General features: G+C 40.9%; 1 protein-coding gene across 2 annotated transcripts in view; it reads left to right on the top strand.

Moving 5' to 3' along the window:
• The window catches only part of LOC131075680 (pentatricopeptide repeat-containing protein At1g51965, mitochondrial), a 115,393-nt gene extending 92,213 nt beyond the window's left edge, over positions 1 to 23,180 (top strand). For both annotated transcript variants that reach the window (XM_058012535.2, XM_058012534.2), the window contains one exon: positions 21,400 to 23,180. In XM_058012535.2, the coding sequence (XP_057868518.2) occupies positions 21,400 to 22,611 (1,212 nt within the window). In that variant the 3' untranslated portion in view covers positions 22,612 to 23,180. The remainder of the gene's footprint in view (positions 1 to 21,399) is intronic.
• Positions 23,181 to 24,073: the final 893 nt, after the last annotated feature.

Below are 24,073 nucleotides of genomic sequence, written 5' to 3'. Positions count from 1 at the left end.
ATTTCCATGCTTTGATACCATGAAAAATAAATTGAATGAATCATTCAATAATCGGATGATTACATTGAACGATATACACACGTATATATAGAGGTTACAAGACGATGTTCTATAATTAGAACATAACGTTAAAGTAAAAGATTAAAGAGCTAAAAGCTAAATTAAGCTTAAAAGCTAATTAATTAAAAAGAAAAAGCTCAATGCTAAATAAAGCTTAAAGCTAATTAACTAAAAAGCTAAATGACCATTAAACAAGGAACTAAATTTAGGTGACTAAAATATAATTAAATATTCTAATAAGATGAAAGATCCCTAAATAGGTCTTTTGTTGCCTTGTTTAAATTTTAATTTAATAAACTATATTTTGGAGCCTTTTGGTGTTCTTAGAGACTAGACAGAAGATGCAGAAGAGTTTGTTTCTTTTGTGTTGTTTTTTGGTGATGGGGTTTGCAACATATGACAAGAAACAACATAAAAATGAAATGTAATCAAGAGATCAGCTTCTGATTTTTTATATGACAGCAGATTACAATCATCTAGAAGTGAAATAACATTCACATGTACAAGCAAAAAACATACCAAAGATCCAGTGCTAGGGTTTGAGGCTGGTTTGCTATCCAAAAAATGGATACAAGCTGAGAGGGATGGTGAAGGAGCAGATCAGTGGATCCAATCTACTTATTCTGCCATAAGATGAATTACCAATAACAAATTGGGCAAGAACCTAATTACCAGCTGGAAATCCAACCTTTGCTAGCCAAAATTATACAATTTTGACCTTCTTTTCCCACTATTTTGCTCACCCTGATCACAAATCTAGTCAGTTGACTGTGATTTCTTCCACACTACCCTTTCTAATCCCAACAATGAGATCAAGCACAAGAAATGGAGTTAGAACCCTCCATTTAATTTTAAATTGATGCGCAACCTTCTAGAATGGTACGACACTGCCTGGAATGGTACGACTGCAATTATGAAACCCACATATATCATACCTAATGGTGATTGCTGGGCTGGGTTTGTTGCTAAATTGACCTCCATTGGGTCTAGACAAGGCACATCCTTGTCCCACGTGGGCAAATTAGTGGGTACACCTCCACTACCAATGCAGATCTGAGGGTTTACGTCCTCCAAACACCTGCAATTTCTGCTGCTAATGCAGAGCTGAGAAAATCAGAAAATAAAATAATAACATATTGCCAATTTCCTCCTCCAAAAAGTCTAATAACCTTTTCCAAGGAGTGGTGTAACCGTAAATGGAATATCCAACTAAAAAAGCATCTTCCTTGGCATCTTTTGGGTGTACGTAGTTGAAAGGCTTAAAGGCTTTTAAAGTAAGACAAGGGTCCCACCATGCCATGTGATTTAAGTGATTTGAGCAAAGTGGTGGCACTGACATTAAAGGGGCCACTTTATTAAAACATAAACCTTTATTAAAAAAAGAAACTTAGGCTTATAAAGTAACTTTATAAAAGTTACTTTTTCCCTTATTAACTTTTGACACATAAATTTTTAAGTGTCTTTATTCAACAAAAGCAATGTGGGAATTGCATCAAAAAGATGGGGACATGACAGTCTCCCCTCCATGGATTTGCTTGCCCACAAGCAAAGACAGGGCTGGATGCTTAAGAATCTCTTCTCCTTCCCACATAGCATCCTCAATGGGTAAATCTTTCCAACTAACCAAATATTCCTTGATCACCCTGCTCCTCAAATGCTTCTCTCGCTGTTCCAGAATCTCAACAGGAATCATAACCAATTTGCTTTCATCATCCAATGGTGGCAGTACTGGAGATGCTACAATACCCTGACCAATTGCCTTTTTGAGGCATGATAGATGAAAGACATTGTGAATCTTACTCTCAGGAGGAAGCTCTATCTCATATGCTACCTCACCCATTCTCCTCAGCACTCTAGAAGGCCCATAAAACTTGGGCTTCAGCTTCTCAGCTCCCTTAACCTTAACGGAGCTTTGCCTATAAGGTTGAAGACGTAAAAAGACCGTATCCCCAATCTCAAAAGATCTCTGAACCCGATGCCTGTCAACATACATCTTCTGCTGATTCTGAGCTTGCTGAATATTGTTCTTGAGAGATTTTAATATATCCTGATTCTCCTGTAACCAATCCAGAGCCAAAGGCACTCTATTATCAGCCAAAGCTAAGTCAGTGAATGTCATGGCATCATAACCATACAGTGCATGAAATGGAGTCATCTCAATGGACATGTGGTATGTAGTATTATAGCAGAACTCCCCCAAATACAAACAACGAACCCATGCACGCTGCTGTCCGGAAACATAGTTACGTAGATACCCCTCTATCCATTTGTTGACAATCTCTGTCTGGCCATCCGTCTGAGGGTGGTAACTAGTATTGGGAGTCAATTCTGTACCAACGAGTTTGAACAACTCTTGCCAGAAGGCACTCATGAACCTATTGTCACGGTCACTCACAATGGTCTTTGGAAGAGCATGTAATCGGAAGATCTCTTTGAAAAACAAATCAGCAACCTGTGATGCTATGTAATCTGATGCTATGGGAAAGAAATGGGCATATTTAGTCAATCTGTCCACCACAACATAAATGCAATCTTTCCCTTGGACCTTGGGAAGTCCAGTAATGAAATCCATAGATATTCCAGTCCACTTTTGATCCGGGATGGGAAGTGGTTGCAGCAGACCAGCAGGGTATGTGTTTTCAATTTTATTTTGCTGGCAAGTAAGACACTCACGCACATGCTATAGAATATCACTCTGAAGACCCTTCCATGAGAATCTCTCCCTGATTTGTCTGTAAGTTTTTCCATATCCCTGATGTCCTGCTGTTGGAGAATCATGAAATGCATGCATAATCTGATTTTTAAGTGTGGATTTAGGTACTAAATAAATCCTTCCTTTATAGTAAATGATATCATCAACAATCGAATATCTCTCATCCTGAATAATCCCATCCATGACCTCACATGCAAACTGATTCTTGGAATACTCTACCAACAACTGAGGTTTCCAATCAGCTGAGACTTTACATAAGGAACATAGGACAGCAGATGAAGGTCTCCTAGATAATGCATCAGCAACAACATTATTCTTCCCTTTGACATATTCTATGTCAAAATCATACGCTTGGATCTTAGAAACCCATTTTTGCTGCCTTTCACTGAGATCCTTTTGCTCCAAGAAATATTTCAGACTATTGTGATCAGTTCTCACCACAAATTTGCAGCCAACTAGATATTGTCTGAATTTAGTCAATGCATGCATAATTGCAAGCATTTCCTTGTCATAAGTAGAATAAAGTTTCTCATTGAGTTTCAATTTCCTACTCTCATAAACAATGGGGTGATGATTCTGCATCAATATAGCTCCCACACCTTCACCCGAAGCATCACATTCCACTACAAAGGGCTGAGTGAAAACAGGTAATGCTAAAACAGGACAAGAGCTCATCACCTGCTTAAGCCTGTCAAATACCACCTGTGCCTCCGGAGACCAACCAAAAGCCCCTTTCCTTGTAAGATCTGTCAATGGTGCTGCAAGCTGTGAATAACCTTTGACAAATCTCTTCTAGTATGCACACAGACCAAGGAAACCACGTAACTCAGATATGTTCTTGGGTGGTGGTCAATCAACAATGACCTGTATCTTCTCTTGATGCACCTCAACCCCATCTACACCAATCACATCACCCAAATATAAGATTTCAGATAACCCAAAATCACACTTTGACAATTTGGCATATAGTGACTGTGATTGCATGATACTCAAGACCTCCTCAAGATGTAACAAGTGTTCTTCCCAAGATCTGCTGTAAATCAAGATGTCATCAAAGAACACCAAAACAAACTTACGTAGCTGCCTGTTGAACAGATGGTTCATACAAGACTGAAAAGTGGCAGGAGCATTAGTGAGGCTGAATGGCATCACCAAGAACTCGTAATGACCATAGTGGCATCTGAAAGCAGTCTTCTGAATGTCTGACTCTCTCACCTTAATCTGATGGTACCCTGAACGAAGATCTATCTTCGAGAAGTACATTGCCCTATGTAACTCATCTAACAACTCTGTAATACGGGGAATGGGGTATCTGTTTTTAATGGTCTTCTTGTTCAATGCATGGTAGTCAATGCACATTCTCACAGTGCCATCTTTCTTCTTCACAAGAACAACTGAAGAAGCAAATGGACTAGAACTAGGTCTAATAAACCCCATATCCAGAAGTTCCTTGATGGTCTTCTCAGTCTCATCCTTATAAGCCTTGGGATGCCTATAAGGTGTGGTCATAACTGATTTAGCATCCTCAAGCTGGATGACATGCTCAAAACCTCTATCAGGGGGTACACCAGATGGAATGTCTCCAAACACCACTCCATGCTCATCTAAGATAGTTTGAATATCAATGTGAAAAGTCCTCTCATCCTTCACTGGTGACTTCCTAGATGATACAAAGCATTGAGTAGCCCAAATAATATCCTGGTGTCTGAAAATAGTTTCCATTCTATGAGAAGAAACCACCTTAGGACCTCCATCTGAACATGCCCTCAAAATGGTCTTCTTACCACCCTTCATGAACTCAAGCTGCATCTTACGATGATCAATAATGTACCTGCCAACACCCTGCAGCCACTGTGTACCTAGAACTACATCATAGTCCTCCAACCGTAAGACATGGAAGTAATCAATCAGGGTGTAGTCCTTCATCTGTATCCGCAACTGTGGCACTCTCTTAGTGCAACCTAAGATAGCTCCATCCACTACCTTCACTCCAAAACCAAAAAACTCCTCTGGGGTAATACCATACCTGTCAATCAACTCTTCACTGTTGAAGTTGTGTGTAGCACCAGTATCAACTAGACACACAACACGCTGCCCCTGAATAGTACCCTTAAGTTTGAAAGCATCAAACTTAGGGTATCCTGAAAGCGTAGCCACGACAACATCAGCCATATCAGTACCCTCTTGAACATCTAACTCAATCTAAGGTGTCTTCTGATCACCATACTCATTATTTGGATTTGAATCAGCAACATGGTCCTCATCACCATCTGAATGGACCTCAATAAGATGGACCTTTCCCTTTCCACTGCATCGGTGACCAGGTTCCCAAGGCTCCTTGCAAGTAAAACATAGTTTTTTCCTTCTTAACTCATTCCTAGACTCCGGATCAAATTTTGGGGCAGAAGTATTGCCTTGCTGAAACTGAGAAGTCTTTTGGAAAGGTTTAGAGTTCTTGGTGAAGTTTTTGTTTTGCTGGAAAGTGGATGGGGGAGGAGTAGTGTCAAGGTCTAAGGTAAGCTGAATGGCCTCCTGTAATGTCCCAGGCCTTAAACCCTTAACCAGTCCCCTGAGTCTCTCATGTAGACCCTCAATAAACAACATAACCACTCTCCTATCAGCCATCTCAGGGTCCATCACTGCTATCCGCTGAAACTCATTAATATAAGTTTCCACATGTCCTGACTGCCTAAGTAGAGCTAAGTCCCTGTAATACAGTTCTATATCCTTCCTGTCAAACCTGGCAATCAATCTCTCGGTGAACTTAGTGTAAGAGTGAATAAGGGTATGGTTTTGCGTAACCAAACCATGGTGCCACCAGTCATACGCAACTCCCTCCAGGTGTAAAACAACAAACTGTATAGCCTCATCCTCAGTCATGGGCTTCAGGGATAAATAGATGTCCAATTTGTGGACCCAAGCTCGTGCACTGGTAGAACCAACACCATCAAATGTGGACATAGAGAGCTTACCAGTAGCTCTCTTCAGATCATTATTCCACTGTTGTCTGGGCCACCTGTCATTCTGACCTCGGTTAGCATCCCTACGCTGCATACAATACTGATGTAAGGGAAAGGCATCCCTAACATGCTGCGGTAAACGTGCCCACTCATCATTGGCTGCCATGATAGTGTCCTGGAAGACGATTCCATTATGAGGCTCAGCCAACGGTGGTACATCTCTAGGGGTGAACCGTGGGAGCATAGGCCTATCTGCTGTCCTAGTATGGGTCCTGTCCCTCCGTGGTGAGATGGATGCATTACTTAGGGAAGATGGAATTCTACTGCTGCCCCTACTTCCTATAGCTGATACTGTCCTGCTACGGCTCCTGTGGCTTCCCCTATTATTTCTCAAATCCATTCTGTCAAGTGTGCCCTGTAACCTGTTGATTGCTTCAACAATTCTTGGTTGTGCTTCAGCCAAGCTCCTCATAATTTCATCAGGATTGAGTGGAATCTGTCTCTCCTGTCTGGGTGGGCTCCGTAGTCTTTCAGGTATACCACCCATATTAGTCTCAAAGGGTGGTTTTGTGACAAAATTTAAATCCACTCTAGGTCTCCTGCGTGTGTAATATCTGTAGGTGCCAAATCTGCCCCGTTGCATAGAATTATTCTGATGACCCCCAGGCTGGCAGGATCATCAGCTCTGATACCACTGAAAGATCCCTAAATAGGTCTTTTGCTGCCCTGTTTAAATTTTAATTTAATAAACTATATTTTGGAGCCTTTTGGTGTTCTTAGAGACTAGATAGAAGATGCAAAAGAGTTTGTTTCTTTTGTGTTGTTTTTTGGTGATGGGGTTTGCAACATATGACAAGAAACAACATAAAAATGAAATGAAATCAAGAGATCAACTTCTGATTTTTTATATGACAGCAGATTACAATCATCTAGAAGTGAAATAACATTCACATGTACAAGCAAAAAACATACCAAGGATCCAGTGCTAGGGTTTGAGGTTGGTTTGCTATCCAGAAAATGGATACAAGCTGAGAAGGATGGTGTAGGAGCAGATCAGTGGATCCAATCTACTTATTCTGCTATAAGATGAATTACCAATAACAAATTGGGCTAGAACCCAATTACCAGCTGGAAATCCAACCTTTGCCAGGCAAAATTATACAATTTTGACCTTCTTTTCCCACTGTTTTGCTGACCCTGATCACAAATCTAGTCAGTTGACTGTGATTTCTTCCACACTACCCTTTCTAATCCCAACAATGAGATCAAGCACAAGAAATGGAGTTAGAACCCTCCATTTAATTTTAAATTGATGCACAACCTTCTAGAATGGTACGACAGTGCCTGGAATGGTACGGCTGCAATTATGAAACTTACACTTGCTGCAATTTCAAGACAAACTACTCAGAATTGATATATCATACCTAATGGTGATTGCTGGGCTGGTTTTGTTGCTAAATTGACCTCCATTGGGTCTAGACAAGGCACATCCTTGTCCCATGTGGGCAAATTAGTGGGTACACCTCCACTACCAATGCAGATCTGAGGGTTTACGTCCTCCAAACACCTGCAATTTCTGCTGCTAATGCAGAGCTGAGAAAATCAGAAAAGAAAATAATAACATAATGCCAATTCCCTCCTCCAAACAGTCTAATAACCTTTTCCAAGGAGTGGTGTAACCGTAAATGGAATATCCAACTAAAATAGCATCTTCCTTGGCATCTTTTGGGTCTACATAGCTGAAAGGCTTAAAGGCTTTTAAAGTAAGACAAGGGTCCCACCATGCCATGTCATTTAAGTGATTTGAGTAAAGGGGTGACGTTGACATTAAAGGGGTCACTTTATTAAAACATAAGCCTTTATTAAAAAAAGAAACTTAGGCTTATAAAGTAACTTTATAAAAGTTACTTTTTCCCTTATTAACTTTTGACACTTGGAAATTTTTAAGTGTCTTTATTCAACAAATGCAATGTGGGAATTGCATCAAAAAGATGGGGACATGACATAAGACTATTTGCAAACTTGTTTAAAAATTAAAGCCCTTTCTCTATTAGTATTTTCGGGGTTTAGAGACCTTTTGCAAGTTTTAAAAAAAATGACGCCATGCCTCATTACTTGCATTTTTGGGTCAAAAGTCTTTTTGCGAAATGCCTTTAAAGTGATGCCTTTTCCCATTTTCGGGCAAAAGGGACCTTTTGCAAGGTTTTAAGCTTAACGCTGCCCAATTTCGGGGTGAAGAGACCTTTTGAAAAGTGTAATAAAGTGATGCCCCTTTTAGACTTGTTTCGCGATTTTACTTGCTTGCCCATTTTCAGGCTAAAACGATCTTTTGAAAAGTTTTCAAGTTTAACTTTTTAACGCCTTTCTGGCGATTTTCGGGGGGGCGATTTTGCGAAGTGAAGTTTAACGGCATTTCACATATTCTCAAAATTCGGCCTAAAGAGGCATTTTGACAAGTTTATGAGGATTAAAATGCTTTTCACCATTTTCGCGCTGGGAAGGCATTTTGCAAATGTCTAGAGTTTAACGTCACCTTTCATATTGGCAATTTCAGGCTAGGAGGCTAGTTTGAAAAGTTTTCAAAAAATAACGCCTTTCTATTAACTTGCACGATTTCTATGTGCTTGCCCAATTTGGGGCTGGGAGGACAAAATGAAAAGTTTGAGTTCAACGCCAAATTTGGCCTAAAAGGCCATTTTGCAAACCCATGGACAACTGACATTCTTTGCCCAATTAGCCGATTTTCAGACTCAAGCGAAAATTAGTTTCCCTTGGATTGATTTTGAATATTTAAAATTGCGAGACTCTGCAAATCCACCCCTTGGCCCTGCATCTTAAAACTAACAGACGCCCCATCCTTGCACAGGCTGATTCCATTCTCTCATTACTGACGGGATCATGCTTGATCTCTTACGAACTCCTCAAGACTTAACCAATCGGGCGGTCTCACTCACCTGCAGGATCATTGCTTCACTACTACCTCTGAATCTAAAAAATGGCGGATAAAAATCAAAATCCTACACCGGGCGAGACGAAAAATGGAAAAGAAACAAGGGGGACCCTGTCGGCGACGGGGAGTGTGTGCAACGCACAACAAATGGCGACTCTGCTGGAGAAATGCTTCCAGTCATTTCAGGGACGTTAGTCCGGACCGAACCCAGAATCTCCAGTTAACCACCACAGCTTAGACGAGAAGATAAAGAAAGGTCTTTCAAAACCAAATGATGTTGCTGGTCAAATCAAATCATGCGTTATCGGATTAGCCAGTGTGTGTAAGTGAAGTTCATTCCAGCTTAGAAAGAGTTGAGGTATCAACGTTTCACTATGTCAAGTCATCCAGCAGGCTGATAGTTCAAAAGCAACCTGGATAGAGCCCTGCTACCAGCAAGCGTACATAGCCCCGATGGAGTTATCGCCTGTTAGCTCACAGAGATTGCTTTGTTTCCGGTAGATTTTTTTTTATTTTTGTTCGATACCGGCAGAGATGCCTGCAGTCCTTTTGCCAAATTTTTGCTTGATATTAAATTGCGTTCCAAGCTTCTTTACTCTTGATCTTCCTTTTCTTTCTTTTTTTTATTTTTTTGGCATTGTAGGCAATGAAGCCTATGGAGGATTGAGCGTAATAGTGGTCATTGAAGCAGAGCTTCAGATCTTATCATTGATGTAGTGTCCCTTTGACGAACAACTAATTATATGCGATTATTAAAATGTATTGTGCAGTAATCACGTTTACTGGTCGCGGCCTTTGCCTAAATGGTTTTGAATCTGGCCTCAGCGGTATAGTATGTGTTATGACTGAAGTATCATAAGTTTTAAAGTCCTCATACCCCCAAGCAATGATATCTGGGAATTCCTTCATATTTTTGAGGATTCCATCTCTTTCCTGAGATGTGCATACCTTCCCAATCAGCACATTCTTTTGATTTTCTTTCGTGCCAAAGTTGATCTTATCACAGATGCCTCCTTCGCAATTACCTTCCTTACGAGACTTGAGCTGATCCCAGTCAAAGATCCTTTCTAGTTGCACCATACCTCTAGGAATAGTGTTTGTCTTGAGATTCAAGACCCCTTCGATGTCGATTTCAGCTTCCTGAAGTTCTTCCTCATCAATAATCTGTGCTGCAAACACATCTGAGCTCGTGATGAAGTCGATGATATGCCTGTCGTCATCGAACACTTGGAAATTAGTGACATTGTCTGGAATGGATGGGACTGATGTCAACTCAACCGTGAATTTCTTTAAACTCTGCATAGACAGGGGTTCCAATGAGCTTGCAGCTTGTGCTAATGAATCAGCGCCCTGATTTTGTGATCGGAGAATAGCTTTGATGTTGAAAGCATCAAAACTTTCCATTATATCCCACACACGGTTGCGATAACCATTGAGTCTTTAATCATGACATGTGTACTGCTTCCTAACTTGTCTGACTACTACCTCTGAATCCCCAAAACAATGCAATATCCAGGCTCCCTTTTTAAGGGCCAACAACAGCCCATGAACCAAAGATTCATACTCTGCTATGTTGTTAGTGCAATGAAATTGCAGTCTGTAGGTAGCCAAATAAGTTTCGCCAGTAGGGCTTATTAATTCTATTCCTACCCCGGCTCCTCGTTTGGATTTCGAACCATCAAACCTCAATGTCCAAGTCTGATTTGGGTCAGTCACCCTACTGGTTGGAGTCTCCGGGCTCTTCATTCCATCCTTTTCTTGCTTAGGGACTTCCTTTCTGGGAACTACGGGCGAAGCAGTACCTTCTTGGCTAAATGTATGGGTCCCTAACACCTCTGGGTGTTTCTTGCATACCTGGTTTAATGCTGCCCTACATAATGAACACGTTACTTCAGAATGGGCAACATTGTGGACTCTGCACCAGTTGGGTAGAAGCAGATCTTCAAAGAAAATTCTGCAGTTCAAGTGTTGTATTTGTTCTGCGCATTTGCAAAAAGTCTCTAAAGTTGCTAAACATCTCGTTTTCCTCTGGTGATGATGTGACATCATGATGATCTTCTACAATTCCTTCCAGATTCAGAACTGGATTCGAACATTGAACCAACAAAACTTCATTTGTTGAGCTTATGTCAGCTCTGTAAGTTCCCATATCAGACTCCAAAAACAGAGTCTCATTGGTCTGGTTATACTCGGTAATCATTAGCTTAAGCCTGGGTTGAGACTCAATTCGGATTTGGTTTGCTACTCCTCTCCATGGCAGCCACATATGGGTAAAGCTTGAATGAAGCCAACCGTTAAGGACGCGGGTCCAGTCTCGGCTAAGCAACATACCATATGCTCCTGGAATGTCCACTACCTGGATATCAATGTACATCTGGATGCGCGGATCTACCGTCAGCTGCATATGGATATTATTTAATTCACCCACCACACTTACCTCAGATTTATCTAATTGAGTCACTTTCCGGTTAGTCTTGGTGGGGGTTAGGCTTAAAGAAGTGCATATGGACAAGGGCCTAACATTAGCTGAAGCTCCTGAATCTATGAGACAATTGTGTAGATTTTTGCCAAAGATTCTAAGTGTCAGCAAGAAAGGTGGGGGTTCTAACTTTTCTGTGAACAAATTGATAGTGGGTTCCATTGGGACTATATCATTGTTCATTACTGAAATATCCTGAGCTCTTCCCCGTGCGTGTACTCCAAAACCAATCCCCATGGACTGATCAACTGAGGATTCCAGCTGTGCAACGTAATTCATCGTTGCACCTCTAGGATTTGTCGGCCCTCTTTCTCTTACCTTGTTATTGACTTTCGAAGGTTGTTCTAGTGGAGCCCTTTGTCTCGAGTTCTCATCGGCTCCCTTGGATTGAGCTGGTGATGACTCTCTAAGGCTGCCCAAGACCGTATCTTTGACTTCAGAAACCTTCATTAGTTCAGCAAGGGACAAACTGATTTTGACCTTCCTGAATTCATCCGCCACCAATTGGCCTAGCCTAATAACTTTTGCATTACTGGAAGGCTGTTCTACCTGAGAGGGTTTAGTATTTGGGACATGGTTTGCGGCAGCAGTTGGTTGGTTTGGGAAAATAGGTGCCTTAGGGGAAGCATGCGCCTTTTTTGGCTGACCTTGGCTTGCGTACTGTTGCGGCGCCCTGGGATAACCTGGGTTATTATTAGCGTTTTGGTCTGGGGGAACTTGAATATCCTTTGGAGGCGTGGAAGTAGTATATGGGCCACTTTTGCTGTTCTGATTGTTATTGTTATAATACCCTCGGTTGCCGCGCTGGTATTGCTGGAAAGCGTTTACATCTGTGGGTTGGTTTGGGTCTACCACTTCATTTTCGTCCTGATTAGGGAAGAAGGGTGGAATGTAGGTTTCCAGAACCAGGGGTGTATCGTACCTAGGTGACGGAACTATCTCAAATCCGGTAGGAGGAAGCGTTGATTGGGATACTATGTTTTCAACCTCCCGCTGGAATATGTTAGCTGCCACCTGAAATTCATCACACTGCAACTCTGAGTGTTGGTTGGTATTATGTAGCCTGCACCAATTAGATAGAGCTGCCTCTGCTAGAAATACCTTGTCTGTCGGCCTGCTTTCTGGTGCTGGTGGGTTATCTAATGAAGTAGGAACTCCACCATTGTTAGGACGGGTATTCCATGTTCTAGCCGGCCTCTGATAACCTTGGTTTTGGTATTGATTCTGGTGTTGGCCTTGGTGCTGATTCCTCTGGTTATTCTGCAATTGATTATTCTGGTTTCACAGATAGGTAACTTCAGAAGAAAGCTTCTTCATTTGATCAGTCAACTCCCGCATCTCATCCTTTTCCTCCTGCGTTCTAGAAGATACTACAGTATTTTGCAGATACACGGGTTGATTGGGAGGGATTTGAGATATAGGTGGTCCTGGATAGAGCACCAGCTGATTTGCAGGTTGCGCGGGCTGATATGCCAATTGCGGGATTGGATTCATGATAGGTGTTTGGTGGGCCAAGGCCTGACTGATCTCTTGAATTTGATTGGGCATCGCGGGTGGTCCCAATTGCAGCAATGGTCCTGCAATATTTTGGCCTAAACTCTTACTGATCTCCATGGCCTTAGCATATGCCTCTGTTAATGTAGTTGGTGCAGGTTGGGATTGTCGGACAAACATTGCTGTCAGATAGTCCAGAGCTCAATAATAAATCTCCCTTGCTGAAGCATCACTCACCACATACGGATCTTGCAATTGGGTGAAGGCCTTGTGAAATCTGTTATTGAAGGAACTAATTGGCTCATGGTCCTGTTTCTTCACTTCTACGAACTGTCTGTATAGCTCGGTGGGAGTTGTGGGAATACGATATTTTCCTGTAAAAGCTGTCTTCAACTTTTCCCAAGAATCAATAGACGATACTGGCAAGTGAATAAACCAGTAAAATGCATCTTCTCCTAAAGAGTAAGGGAAGAGTCTACATGCAACGTCTGCATACTCAATCTGTCTGTTACGTAACGCATCTTCAAATATTTTGATATGCTCTTCTGTTGTTCTGTTTAAATCATTTACATGAAAGATTGAACATAAACTATCCGGACTTTTGAGCATATCATGGTAATTGGTGAAAACTATTGGGGACGGGTTGTCCACCAACCAGGTCGCACCATTTGGAGCAGGTTGATTTTGCGCCAACTGTGGCTGAATTAGTGGAACCAAAGGGGTAACCGGAGTTGTAGCAACTGGGGCCGTGAAAACAGTGCTCTCTGGGACAACAAATTGCTGGTTTGACGAACTGCGCTCACTGGGGTCTACAACCCTGCGGTAATTTTTACGCCTATAGAACTGAAATCCAACGAATCTTTCCCATTCTGGGCTGGACTTCAGGACTCTTTCGAATCTCTCCGGAGAGAAGGATCCAATTCGTTCCAGCTTCCCCTCCTAGCGTCAATTCTGTTGACGTGTCTAAAGTCGCGGAACTATGACTTCATTCGGCCAACGCAGAATAGAAATGCTAAGAATCCTATCCTCTCTTCAGATAAGGAAATCCCCAATGTTGTGTGAATTTGATCAATGGGGATGACCTCAATGTTTCGGTTGCCAGGTCTTGACTGTAGGATAGCTTAGTAGTTGATGCGTTTTGTTGGAAACACAAAGGGGACTTACGGTTAGACGGAATTGGTTTCGTACAGGTTCCCTAAAATCTTACAGTCCTATCGCATCTGATTCGCTTCTAATTGACACTATTTCAGCTTGACTTGCGGGCTTCTTTTTGATAAAAAAGGAAAAAAGGAGGGGTAAGGGTAAAGAGTGAATAAGAATAGTTAACTAATTTAACTAGGACAACATATTTCAACACATAGACGGAAGTCTTAAAATAACTAGAAATTACTTTGCCAGGTAATTAGCACAACTAGGTAAAAACCAGTGCAATCATCTAAGGATTTTAAATTTTCAAGCTACTAAATACAAATGAAGGACTCTTACACCCATTCATCTAAATCTAATAACTGAACTTAGCACAAAAGGGGCTCAGACTAACCATGTAGAGGAAACAATAATCAACTATTTCCTAATGGTATGAACCAAGTTTTTCCATCAAATACATGCGTAAATAACTGTCTAAAAGTAAATACAGTTGCAGAAACATAAAATAAATGGAGAAGAGGACCATGCACTCACAGTAAAACAGACACAGCTTTAACATCCATTAAATTCTGTATATATTTCGCCAGAGCTTTTGCAACAATCTTTTTTTTTGCCTTCAAATAAAGGAGAAACTAATTTCTTTATATAGAGTTCCCAAAAATGGATGAATGGCCAAGATTAAACTTAAACAAGGGGGTCAGATTCATCCTCTATCAAAACTGCCCATACCCATAAATGGGAGGCAAAATATCAACAACAACAAAAGGGGGAACAATAACTACCAAAAAGGTAATCAATAACTACTCAAAAAGCTGCTCCTAAAAGTGCACATGCACGGAGCTCAAGATTTACAATAGTTTTGGTAATTAGGGATGAACTTTATGTCTGAAAAAGTGCTTTTAAAGATTTAAAAAGAAACTTATATTTTAGGAAAACACTTTTTTCGTTTCCTGTTGTGGACTCCATTTCAATAAATTTGACCTCGTCGCTCAAGTACTCTCCCTAGATATCCCGATCGGCTGCACGCTCTACCCGAATGTAGTTCTGGAATCTTTGGCACAACTTGAACAGTTCGGTTGTTGGAGGCATAGGAGGATTAAACATTTTATAATAAATACCCTCTAGGAGGCTATCTACATTCTCCAGCTCTTCTCTCCAGTATGATTTATGATTCTCAAAGCACGATATATCCGCCTGTAGCCCACTAGCAAAATCCAGGTCCTCCATGGAGTAGGTGACCTTGGTTTTCAGCCTGTCCTCCCACTGTGGTTGCGCCTCATTGTCTATCATACTACTTTTCCAATGAGGAACCATTGATTTGAGGATATTTTCATCAAGATCCTTCACATTTGGCAAAGCGTCATCGCACTTATCTTGCATTTTGTTGATATTATCCTTCATGTTGTTCTTCATGCTGAGAATCCAATACCATTCCTTGAAGGTATTGACATTTTAAGGATCTAGGATAATATCAAGTGTGGGGATTTGAGAGCAGGTCCAAAATAGAGTCCTTATGAGGGGCAATGCCTTGGCAATCGCCTCATGAGCGTTATAACATTCTTTCCTTAGCTTACACATTTTGATAAGAGTGGATTCCCTATGGAGAGCCATTTCTCGCAGATCTTTGAAGATTTGCTCTCCCTTTCTCTTAATGCCTTGAATCCATTCCCTGACGGTCTTGGCAGTATCACGCACTTCGTCAAATTCCGTTGTGGTCCTTTGTGTTAATGCCAATGGGGGATCATGGGATTTAGTGGCATGTTGCAGCGGCCTCAACAGGTGATCAATGTACCCCTCAGCGTGCTTAGCACGAGCTCAGTACATGTCTCTCTCAGTGGTCATTTCGTCGAGCTATCTGAGCATATTCTGCACGGAATCCTTGAACTCTTCCCTTTCTTGCTCTTTGGTGGCTCACCCTATTGGGATGGTCGCAATACTATAATCGGCCAATGCAATTTGATTCGCTGGCTTATCTGCAGGTGGGGTAGCGATATGAATGGTGTGGTTCCTTTGCTCATCGTTAGTGATCCTGGAGTAGGTCTTGGGCTTTTTCTTACCTTTGGATTTTATCTCTCCTATGTGAGAGAAGATATCGTCTAGGTCAATAGGTGGCTTGACGGCTGCTTTCCGCTGTGCACAAGCAACTACCCAGTCCTGATGGATGGTCTGTCCAGATTTAATTGCCAAATTCCCACTCTGTCCCTTGGAGGCTTCAGCTGGCTCACTGCCTACCAGCAATTGATCGGTCATAGAAGGAAGGGATATAGTATCCAATCCCTTACTCATGGCTGAGTTCTCCCCTACCTCGCTGAACAACTGTCGGGTATCCTCTTGTGATGGTTGCTCTTTAGTTTTGTCGGGCTCCTGGGTCTCATCCTCTTTTTGTTTTCCCTCAACGGTGGTGTCATCTTTGCCGCCGCTATTCAATCACAATTCATGCCGACTTCCCTGTGAGCTCATGCTTACCGGCCTCTTGATTAGGTGCAATTTCTCCCACCTTAACTTGTTTTCCAGGTTCATCAGAGCCTACGACCCTTACCTCTGCATCTTGTTCATCTTGTACCTGAGGATTATTTGCCTCGAACGCATCAACATCACTCTGTGAAGGCGGAGGAGGTATGTTGTCAAGTTCAACCACATCATCCTTCGAACTGGGGTCTCTGGACGATGAACTAACTTTCGGCCTCCTGATAGGGATCTTTTCTCTTCTGGTTCTTTTTGATGTCCGAGTCCCTCTATTGGCTGTGACTTTCTTCCTCTTCTTTCCAGGTTTCTCAACCTCTTCCTTTGGTGTACTTGAGGTTCCTTCATCCTCCGAAGATTGGGAATCGAGACTGCCCATCAGATTTTATGTGAATTGAATCCCTTCATGGGTCAGTTTCTCAATTTGTTGGGATAACCAGTGATCGGTATACCTCCTTGGAGCTTCCATGACCGCCTCAAAATCAGTGATTGGATCTTGAGTCCAATCAATGCCTGGGAAGAGGTATTTAACTGCCTCAAATTCTCGGACTTGCAAGCAATTACCATAATTCGTCACCTGATTTGGGACCTGACGGTACTCATAAAGCCGCATTTGTTGGACACTTAGCCTAGAATACTCCCACCGTTGGACCTCAAAGTCATCGGGACAGTTGCTCCAATAATCCTCAATTGATGCCTTTGCCCTATAGCGCCTGCCATAGGCTCTCTTTGCCAATTTATCATGATCGAAGCACTTCCTAGGGAAATGTTCTTGCAGGCCATAGGACGCTAATTCAGCGAACGACTCCTCCGCTTGCACCGAATTTTTGAAATGCACATTGAGGGCACCCAAGATCATGGGGAATGTGAATCCAGCCTGCTTCTTATCTCTGAGTAGGCTGCCTGCTGGGTGCGCCTGCCTTGCAACTTCCATGAGGACTATTTTGTCTGTTTGATAGCGTGGAAGTCGGAATGGTGCTCCCTCAAAGCTTGCTATCCTGATTTAAGTGAACCTAGGGAATTTGATAAACCATGCACCATATTTCTGTATCAAAATGGTAGCCTGCTCTGAAAGCCTTATGTGCACTCCTCCTTGCATCAACTTGACTAGGCGCATTGTAAAGGCATCATTGACACGCTCATACTGACCAATTGTGTTAGCAATGTTATTATTTTCTCTTTGAGATATGTCATAATAATGCAGCTGAGGGTAGCATTCATACACCTTTACCTGATTCGGCCCGTTCTCGATCTCACCTTTCCTGATTAACCCTGTCAGTGGCTGGTGTCGGGCAAACATGTAAATCAAGTAGGAAGTCATGGTAAAGTACTTCTTTTCTTCAAGCTCGATCAGTTGTGTATGGATATTGTCGCTGATGATCTGAGCCCAGGCGAACTTGGACTTCCCAGCAAAGACCTGCTTAGTAAAGTAGAACATCCATTCCTCAAAAACATCACTTCTCGGGGTCTTTTTACTGATCCTAATGCTTGGGGGTCTTCTTTCTTTGTACCATTCTTCGTTTATCAATGTCTTGCATTTAGCAGGATTCATCTCATAAGCAACCTGTGCCTCATCAATAGTTGTAGCAACAGGATTATCGGGAAATGGGATATCAAATGCCTCCCCAATGGCCTTGGGTGTGAAATCAGCTAGCACCATCCCCTCTAGGACCACTAATTTGGTTTCTGGCTGATAATGTCTGGCAGCCTCAACCACTAGTTCATAATTTTGCATAGCTGGAGGGAAACCTGCTGCCTGAGCAATACCACTCTCCATCATCCACCTGGGCTTGCCATAGGCGTTTGGAGAGTATACCTTCCTAAAATCTTGAATGTCTATGTGGCCCAAATCCGTGTCACCTATGTTCTCCCATACGCTTTGGACCTTCGACTCCCTAACTTCTCCCCTTTGGTATTGGTACTTCATTTTCTCACCTCTGCGGGGAATGTCAGACTTGAAAACCCGAGATGTTCCGGTTGCACCAGGAGTCTTTGAGGATTCAACCGCCGATCTAGGCATCTATCCTGCACAACCGGACATGGATTACGAGACGAGATAAAGGAACCGAACGGGTTAGCCAAAACAGAGGACGACGTTAGCGCATAAAACCAATGATCAATGGAAACATCGAATTTGAAAAAGCATGACGATTCAATAAAACGAGCTTGATTATTTGGAAATGAAATGGTACTTGAAATAGGAAATTAAGCTGGTTCTGTTTAAATTTGCTGCTTGGAGTGGGTTCCAAAAGATGTCGCTTCCGATCAATTTTGATGGCACGGGCAAATGTTCAATCTTGCGACTCAGGGCTCAGATGCTTTAATGATTGCCAATTTTTCGTACTTGGAAAAGAGTTTTGCCTAAGTTCAGTTTTTAAAATTTTTCTCTGTCTGAATTTTATTTCAACGGTCAATTTTCCGAGCCGGTTTTGTTATTGCATGCTACGCTTGATACTTTCAAAAATCATGACCAATTTTGCATAAATTAATGATTTGAAGGAGAGAATCGAATCTTACCTAGCGGATGGCCCAACGCGGGATAATCTTCGGCCAAAAATGACCTTCTGCAAAGTGTGATTCTTGAAATCTCGGAGACTTGGGCGATTTTGCAAAGTGTAATGCCTTTCTACTTTTCCCTAACTCGCGTTTTCGGCCTGGAGAGGCCTTTTGAAAGTGTTGAGATAAAACCCTATCACGCGAATTTTGGCTGGATGGAGGCTCTTGCCAAGTTCGAAGTCAACAATGCCCTATTAGGAAAAAGTCGTGATGCCCTACTTTCGGCTGAGAAAGGCAGGTTGCAAATGTTTTGACGCCTTTCATACGTTATACTGCATTTTCGGGTTGGGAGAATAAAATGCAAATGCTAAAATGCCTTCCTCTGTCTTCGCGACTTTCATGTGTTTGCCAATTTTCGGGCTAAGACCATAAAACTCACACTTATAAAGTGACGCCCTGCCTTATGACTTGCATTTTCGGGTTGGGAGAATAAAATGCAAATGCTAAAACGCCTTCCTCTGCCTTCGCGATTTTCATGTGTCTATCAATTTTCGGGCTAAGACCATAAAACACACACTTATAAAGTGACGCCCTACCTTATGACTTGCATTTTCGGGCTAAAATGATAAAATGCAAACTTCACGATTCTCCTTTCTTGCCCAATTTTGGGGTGAAACCACTTTTTGCAAACTTCGTGATTTTCGCTTGCTTGGCGATTTTCGGGGTAGAGGCATAAAATGCAAACTTATAAAGTGATTTATAAAAGTGACGCTCTTCCCTATTTCGCGATTTTATGATGTTTGGCGATTTTGGGGCTAGGAAGACTATTTGCAAACTTGTTTAAAAATTAACGCCCTTTCTCTATTAGTATTTTCGGGGTTTAGAGACCTTTTGCAAGTTTTAAAAAAATGATGCCATTCCTCATTACTTGCATTTTCGGGTCAAAAGTCTTTTTGCGAAATGCCTTTAAAGTGACCCGTTTTCCCATTTTCGGGCAAAAGGGACCTTTTGCAAGGTTTTAAGCTTAACGCTACCCAATTTCGGGGTGAAGAGACCTTTTGAAAAGTGCAATAAAGTGATGCCCCTTTTAGACTTGTTTCGTGATTTTACTTGCTTGCCCATTTTTGGGCTAAAACGACCTTTTGAAAAGTTTTCAAGTTTTTCTTTTTAACGCCTTTCTGGCGATTTTCGGGCTGGGGGGCGATTTTGCAAAGTGTTTAAGTTTAACGTCGTTTCACATATTCTCAAAATTCGGCCTAAAGAGGCGTTTTGACAAGTTTATGAGGATTAAAATGCTTTTCACCATTTTCGTGCTGGGAAGACATTTTGCAAATGTCAAGAGTTTAACGTTGCCTTGCATATTGGCAATTTTGGGCGAGGAGGTGATTTTGAAAAGTTTTCAAAAAATAACGCCTTTCTATTAACTTGCGCGATTTCTATGTGCTTGCCCAATTTCGGGCTGGGAGGACAAAATGAAAAGTTTGAGTTCAACGCCAAATTCGGCCTAAAAGGCCATTTTGCAAACCCATGGACAACTGACATTCTTGCCCAGTTAGCCGATTTTTAGACTCCCGCGAAAATTAGTTTCCCTTGGATTGATTTTGAATATTTAAAATTGTGCGACTCTCAGCAAATCCACCCCTTGGCCCTGCAACTTAAAACTAACAGATGCCTCATCCTTGCACGGGCTGATTCCATTCTCTCATTACTGACGGGATCATGCCTAACCTCTTATGAACTCCTCAAGACTTAACCAATCGGGTGGGCTCACTCTCTTGCAGAATCATTGCTTCACTACTACCTCTGAATCTCAAAAATGGCGGATAAAAATCAAAATCCTACACCGGGCGAGACGAAAAATGGAAAAGAAACAAGGGGGACCTTGTCGGCGATGGGGAGTGTGTGCAATGCACAACAGTATCTATATCGGATACGGATACGATACGGCGTAGATACATGTCGGATACCGTACCCAAAAAGCCTTGATTTCCCTACCATGCCGGATACTATGTGATTTGATTTTTTTAAAATTTGACTTAAATCGTCCTAAACTTAATTTAAAAAAACTTCAATCATGCAATTTTTTTTTTGGTATAAACAAAACTCGCACCAAATGAAGAAGACAAATGAAATGTTTTTCCATTTCTGTGACCCATTTTTTTGTTACTTCAAATGCAATTCTACTTTTTTTTTTGCATATTGTAAATTGTTAAATCAACTTATAATTATCTATGTAGCAATTATGTGTCTATAGTGGTTTTAAAGTAATGAAAAGCAATTATGCGTCTCTGTGTCTATATTGTGTTAAATATGTGTTTGGGTTTTTTATGAATGTTGATTCCAGCGGTATCCATATTGGGGGTCTTAAAAAATGGCTGCATCCGTATCCAATACCGTATCTGTAGCTGTATCTGTATCTGTATTTGTATCCATGTCCATGCAACTTTGCTTAAACTATTCTTCTCGAGATTCTACCATTTTTTATTTAAAAATTTTGTTCGCATTTTAATTGATTATAATGTTATACTATAACATTGAGATTTGTCTTTTAAGTTACTTGATTTTAAGTTTTTCCCCAATTCCATATTTTTAAAATTTAAGTTAATGATGTGGGAAAAACACATTTCTCAACTTTCAGGTTGAAAATACTTTCAAGCTCTTTAGAGAAATGAAGAAACACCACTGTGTGCCAGATGAGTATACATATACCGTACTTATTCGAATGCTGGGGACGAAAAACCGAGTGGAGGAATTCCTTGCCATTTTTGATGAGATGATTGCAAATGGGTGCACTCCAAATTTGACGGCATACAATACAATACTTCATGCACTTTGTAAAAATCATAGAGTTGATAAAGCTATTTTAATGTTTGGTTATATGATTAAAAATGGTTGTTGCCCTAACCAGTTCACATACTCTGTTCTTGTGGAAGGTTTGGCAACAGAGGGCCAACTTTGCAAGTTAGATCAGGTTATAAAACTATCCAAGAGTGTTATGAATACATCAATCTATGGATTTCTAGTTAGAAGGATTAGCAAGTTGGGTCACGCTGCAGAGGCCCATAAATTGTTTTGCATTATGTGGGAAAATGGATATAAAGCTGACAGGACTGCATGTTTTTTAATGCTTGAGAACCTTTGCAATGCAGGTCAGACACAAGAGGCCATTGACCTCTTGAATAAGATGCGGGAATCTGATTTGGAAATTGATAATACCACATATAATGTTATATTCTCAGCCCTCGGGAAAAGAAAAAATATACCCTTGATTTATTCTCTTTATGAACAAATGAAACAGGAGGGTCCTCTTCCAGATATAATGACGTACAATATTTTGATCTCAAGCTTTGGGAGAGCAGGCAATGTAGATGGGGCTTGTAAGCTATTTGATGAAATGGAGCAGGGGTCATGCAAGCCTGATGTTGTTACATACAATTCTCTGATTAATTGTCTTGGAAAGAATGGTGAGCTAGATGAAGCCCATTTCCGTTTCAAGGAGATGGAGGAAAAGGGCTTGAACCCAGATGTTGTCACGTACAGTACACTAATAGTATGTTTTGGAAAGTTAGGCCGGCTGGAGATGGCATGCAGGTTATTTGAAGAAATGATGGATAAAGGTTGTTATCCAAATATCGTCACCTACAATATTCTTCTTGATTGTCTTGAAAAAGAAGGAAAGTCACGTGAAGCTCTAAATCTTTTTGACCAGCTGAAGCAGCAGGGCTTAACACCTGACTTTATCACATATTCTGTACTTGAACGCCTACAGAGTGCCTCTCAAAAACCCTTGAGGCCAAATAAACAGCGTAGTATAACTGGTTGGGTTGTTAGCCCTCTATCACCCAGGTGAAAATATTACAATGAAAGATCAAACTAAATTGAAAGCTCTGTGCCAGCCATCCTCACATTTTCTCCCTTGCCCATTCTGCAAACAGTTCCAACATTATCTGTAAAGATTATGAGCATTGAATATATGTAATTTACAAGCAAGATACATATTGTGCTCGAGTTTCCTCAGGGCGCGTTGAGCTTGATTTGGAAAAAATAAGCTGCAAAATAGGAACTTCTAACCTGCAATGAAAGATGTCTTGTACATACCGCCCTATTTCTGTTGCTGCATCTTGGATTGATGCTTTAGAGTTGCATTAAAAACTTGATGGAATCTCTTTTTTTCATTGAAAAAGTTGGACCACTGGGCATATACTACTTCTGAAGAAGCTTCTGTAGTTTCACTTTGGAGACATGTAAATTTATACTGTCAAAACTCAAACCTTCTCAACGATATCCTCTTGGTACGATTCCATCTTCAATTGAATTAAGGAATCGATGATTATTTCACTTTTTGATAAAGATTTTCTTTTTCTCAAAATAATTATCATGCTAATAATAAATGGGAATGGATTATATATCATATTTATCATACTTAGACCTGATGCATTCCCGAAGGCATACATGTGTGTAATGCAAATAATCAATTGTGCTTATAGTTTGACTTTTATCACTGTTAAAACATGATAATATGGTGATTCCTTAATAGACATTGGCATCGAGATTGGTGAAATTGTGAAACATTTTCGATGATTTCTGCCTCTTATTTAGAAATATAACATTATTGCCAGAACATTTGTCATTGGTGAGGTCATTGTATGTAAAGCTCTTAAAGACGAATGTAATTTGGATGTGTTAAAATTGTTGAATTGTATATATAAAATTTAACAAATCAAGGTGTCATTGCTGCTCCATTGGTGAATGGTTATTTTTAAGCTAGACTTTGATCTATATGAAGTGTGTAATGATGTTCCCAAGGTTTTTGATTGCCATCTTTCTTATGAAATAAATTTCAATAGATTTGACGTCACCATTGGTAAAATAGAGTGCAAATTATTCTCTTTATTTTAAAAAATTAAAGATTTTATGTCATGCCCCCGCTGTGATGACTGTATAGACTTATCTCAACATTCAATAAATTCAGCCGCAACATGGGCAAGTGAAATTATTAATAGATTATATTGGCAGCGATCCTTCATGGTTTACTGGCAGCAATTCTAAACAAAGGCAATTGGTCTTAAAGAAAAACAACACATGGTTAGGGAGAGGTATGTCCCTTGCAAAGGGGATGATGGTTAACAAATGGATGTGTCTCTCTTCCACAAAACAAAGATATAAAATGAGAGTCATTTCAATTGGCGAGGGCATCAAGTGAAAAATGGAAAATAAAAAGAAAATAGCCATAAAAGGCCGAAATAAATAGTCTAAATAGTCTTCAGTAATAATAATAGTGAGATAAGTTTAATAATAATATTAGATTATAA

The sequence above is a fragment of the Cryptomeria japonica genome, chromosome 3 (assembly GCF_030272615.1).
Source record: "Cryptomeria japonica chromosome 3, Sugi_1.0, whole genome shotgun sequence".
Classification (NCBI taxonomy): domain Eukaryota; kingdom Viridiplantae; phylum Streptophyta; class Pinopsida; order Cupressales; family Cupressaceae; genus Cryptomeria; species Cryptomeria japonica.
Note: the sequence above shows the minus strand (reverse complement) of the source record. Positions and strands in the feature narration are given on the sequence as shown.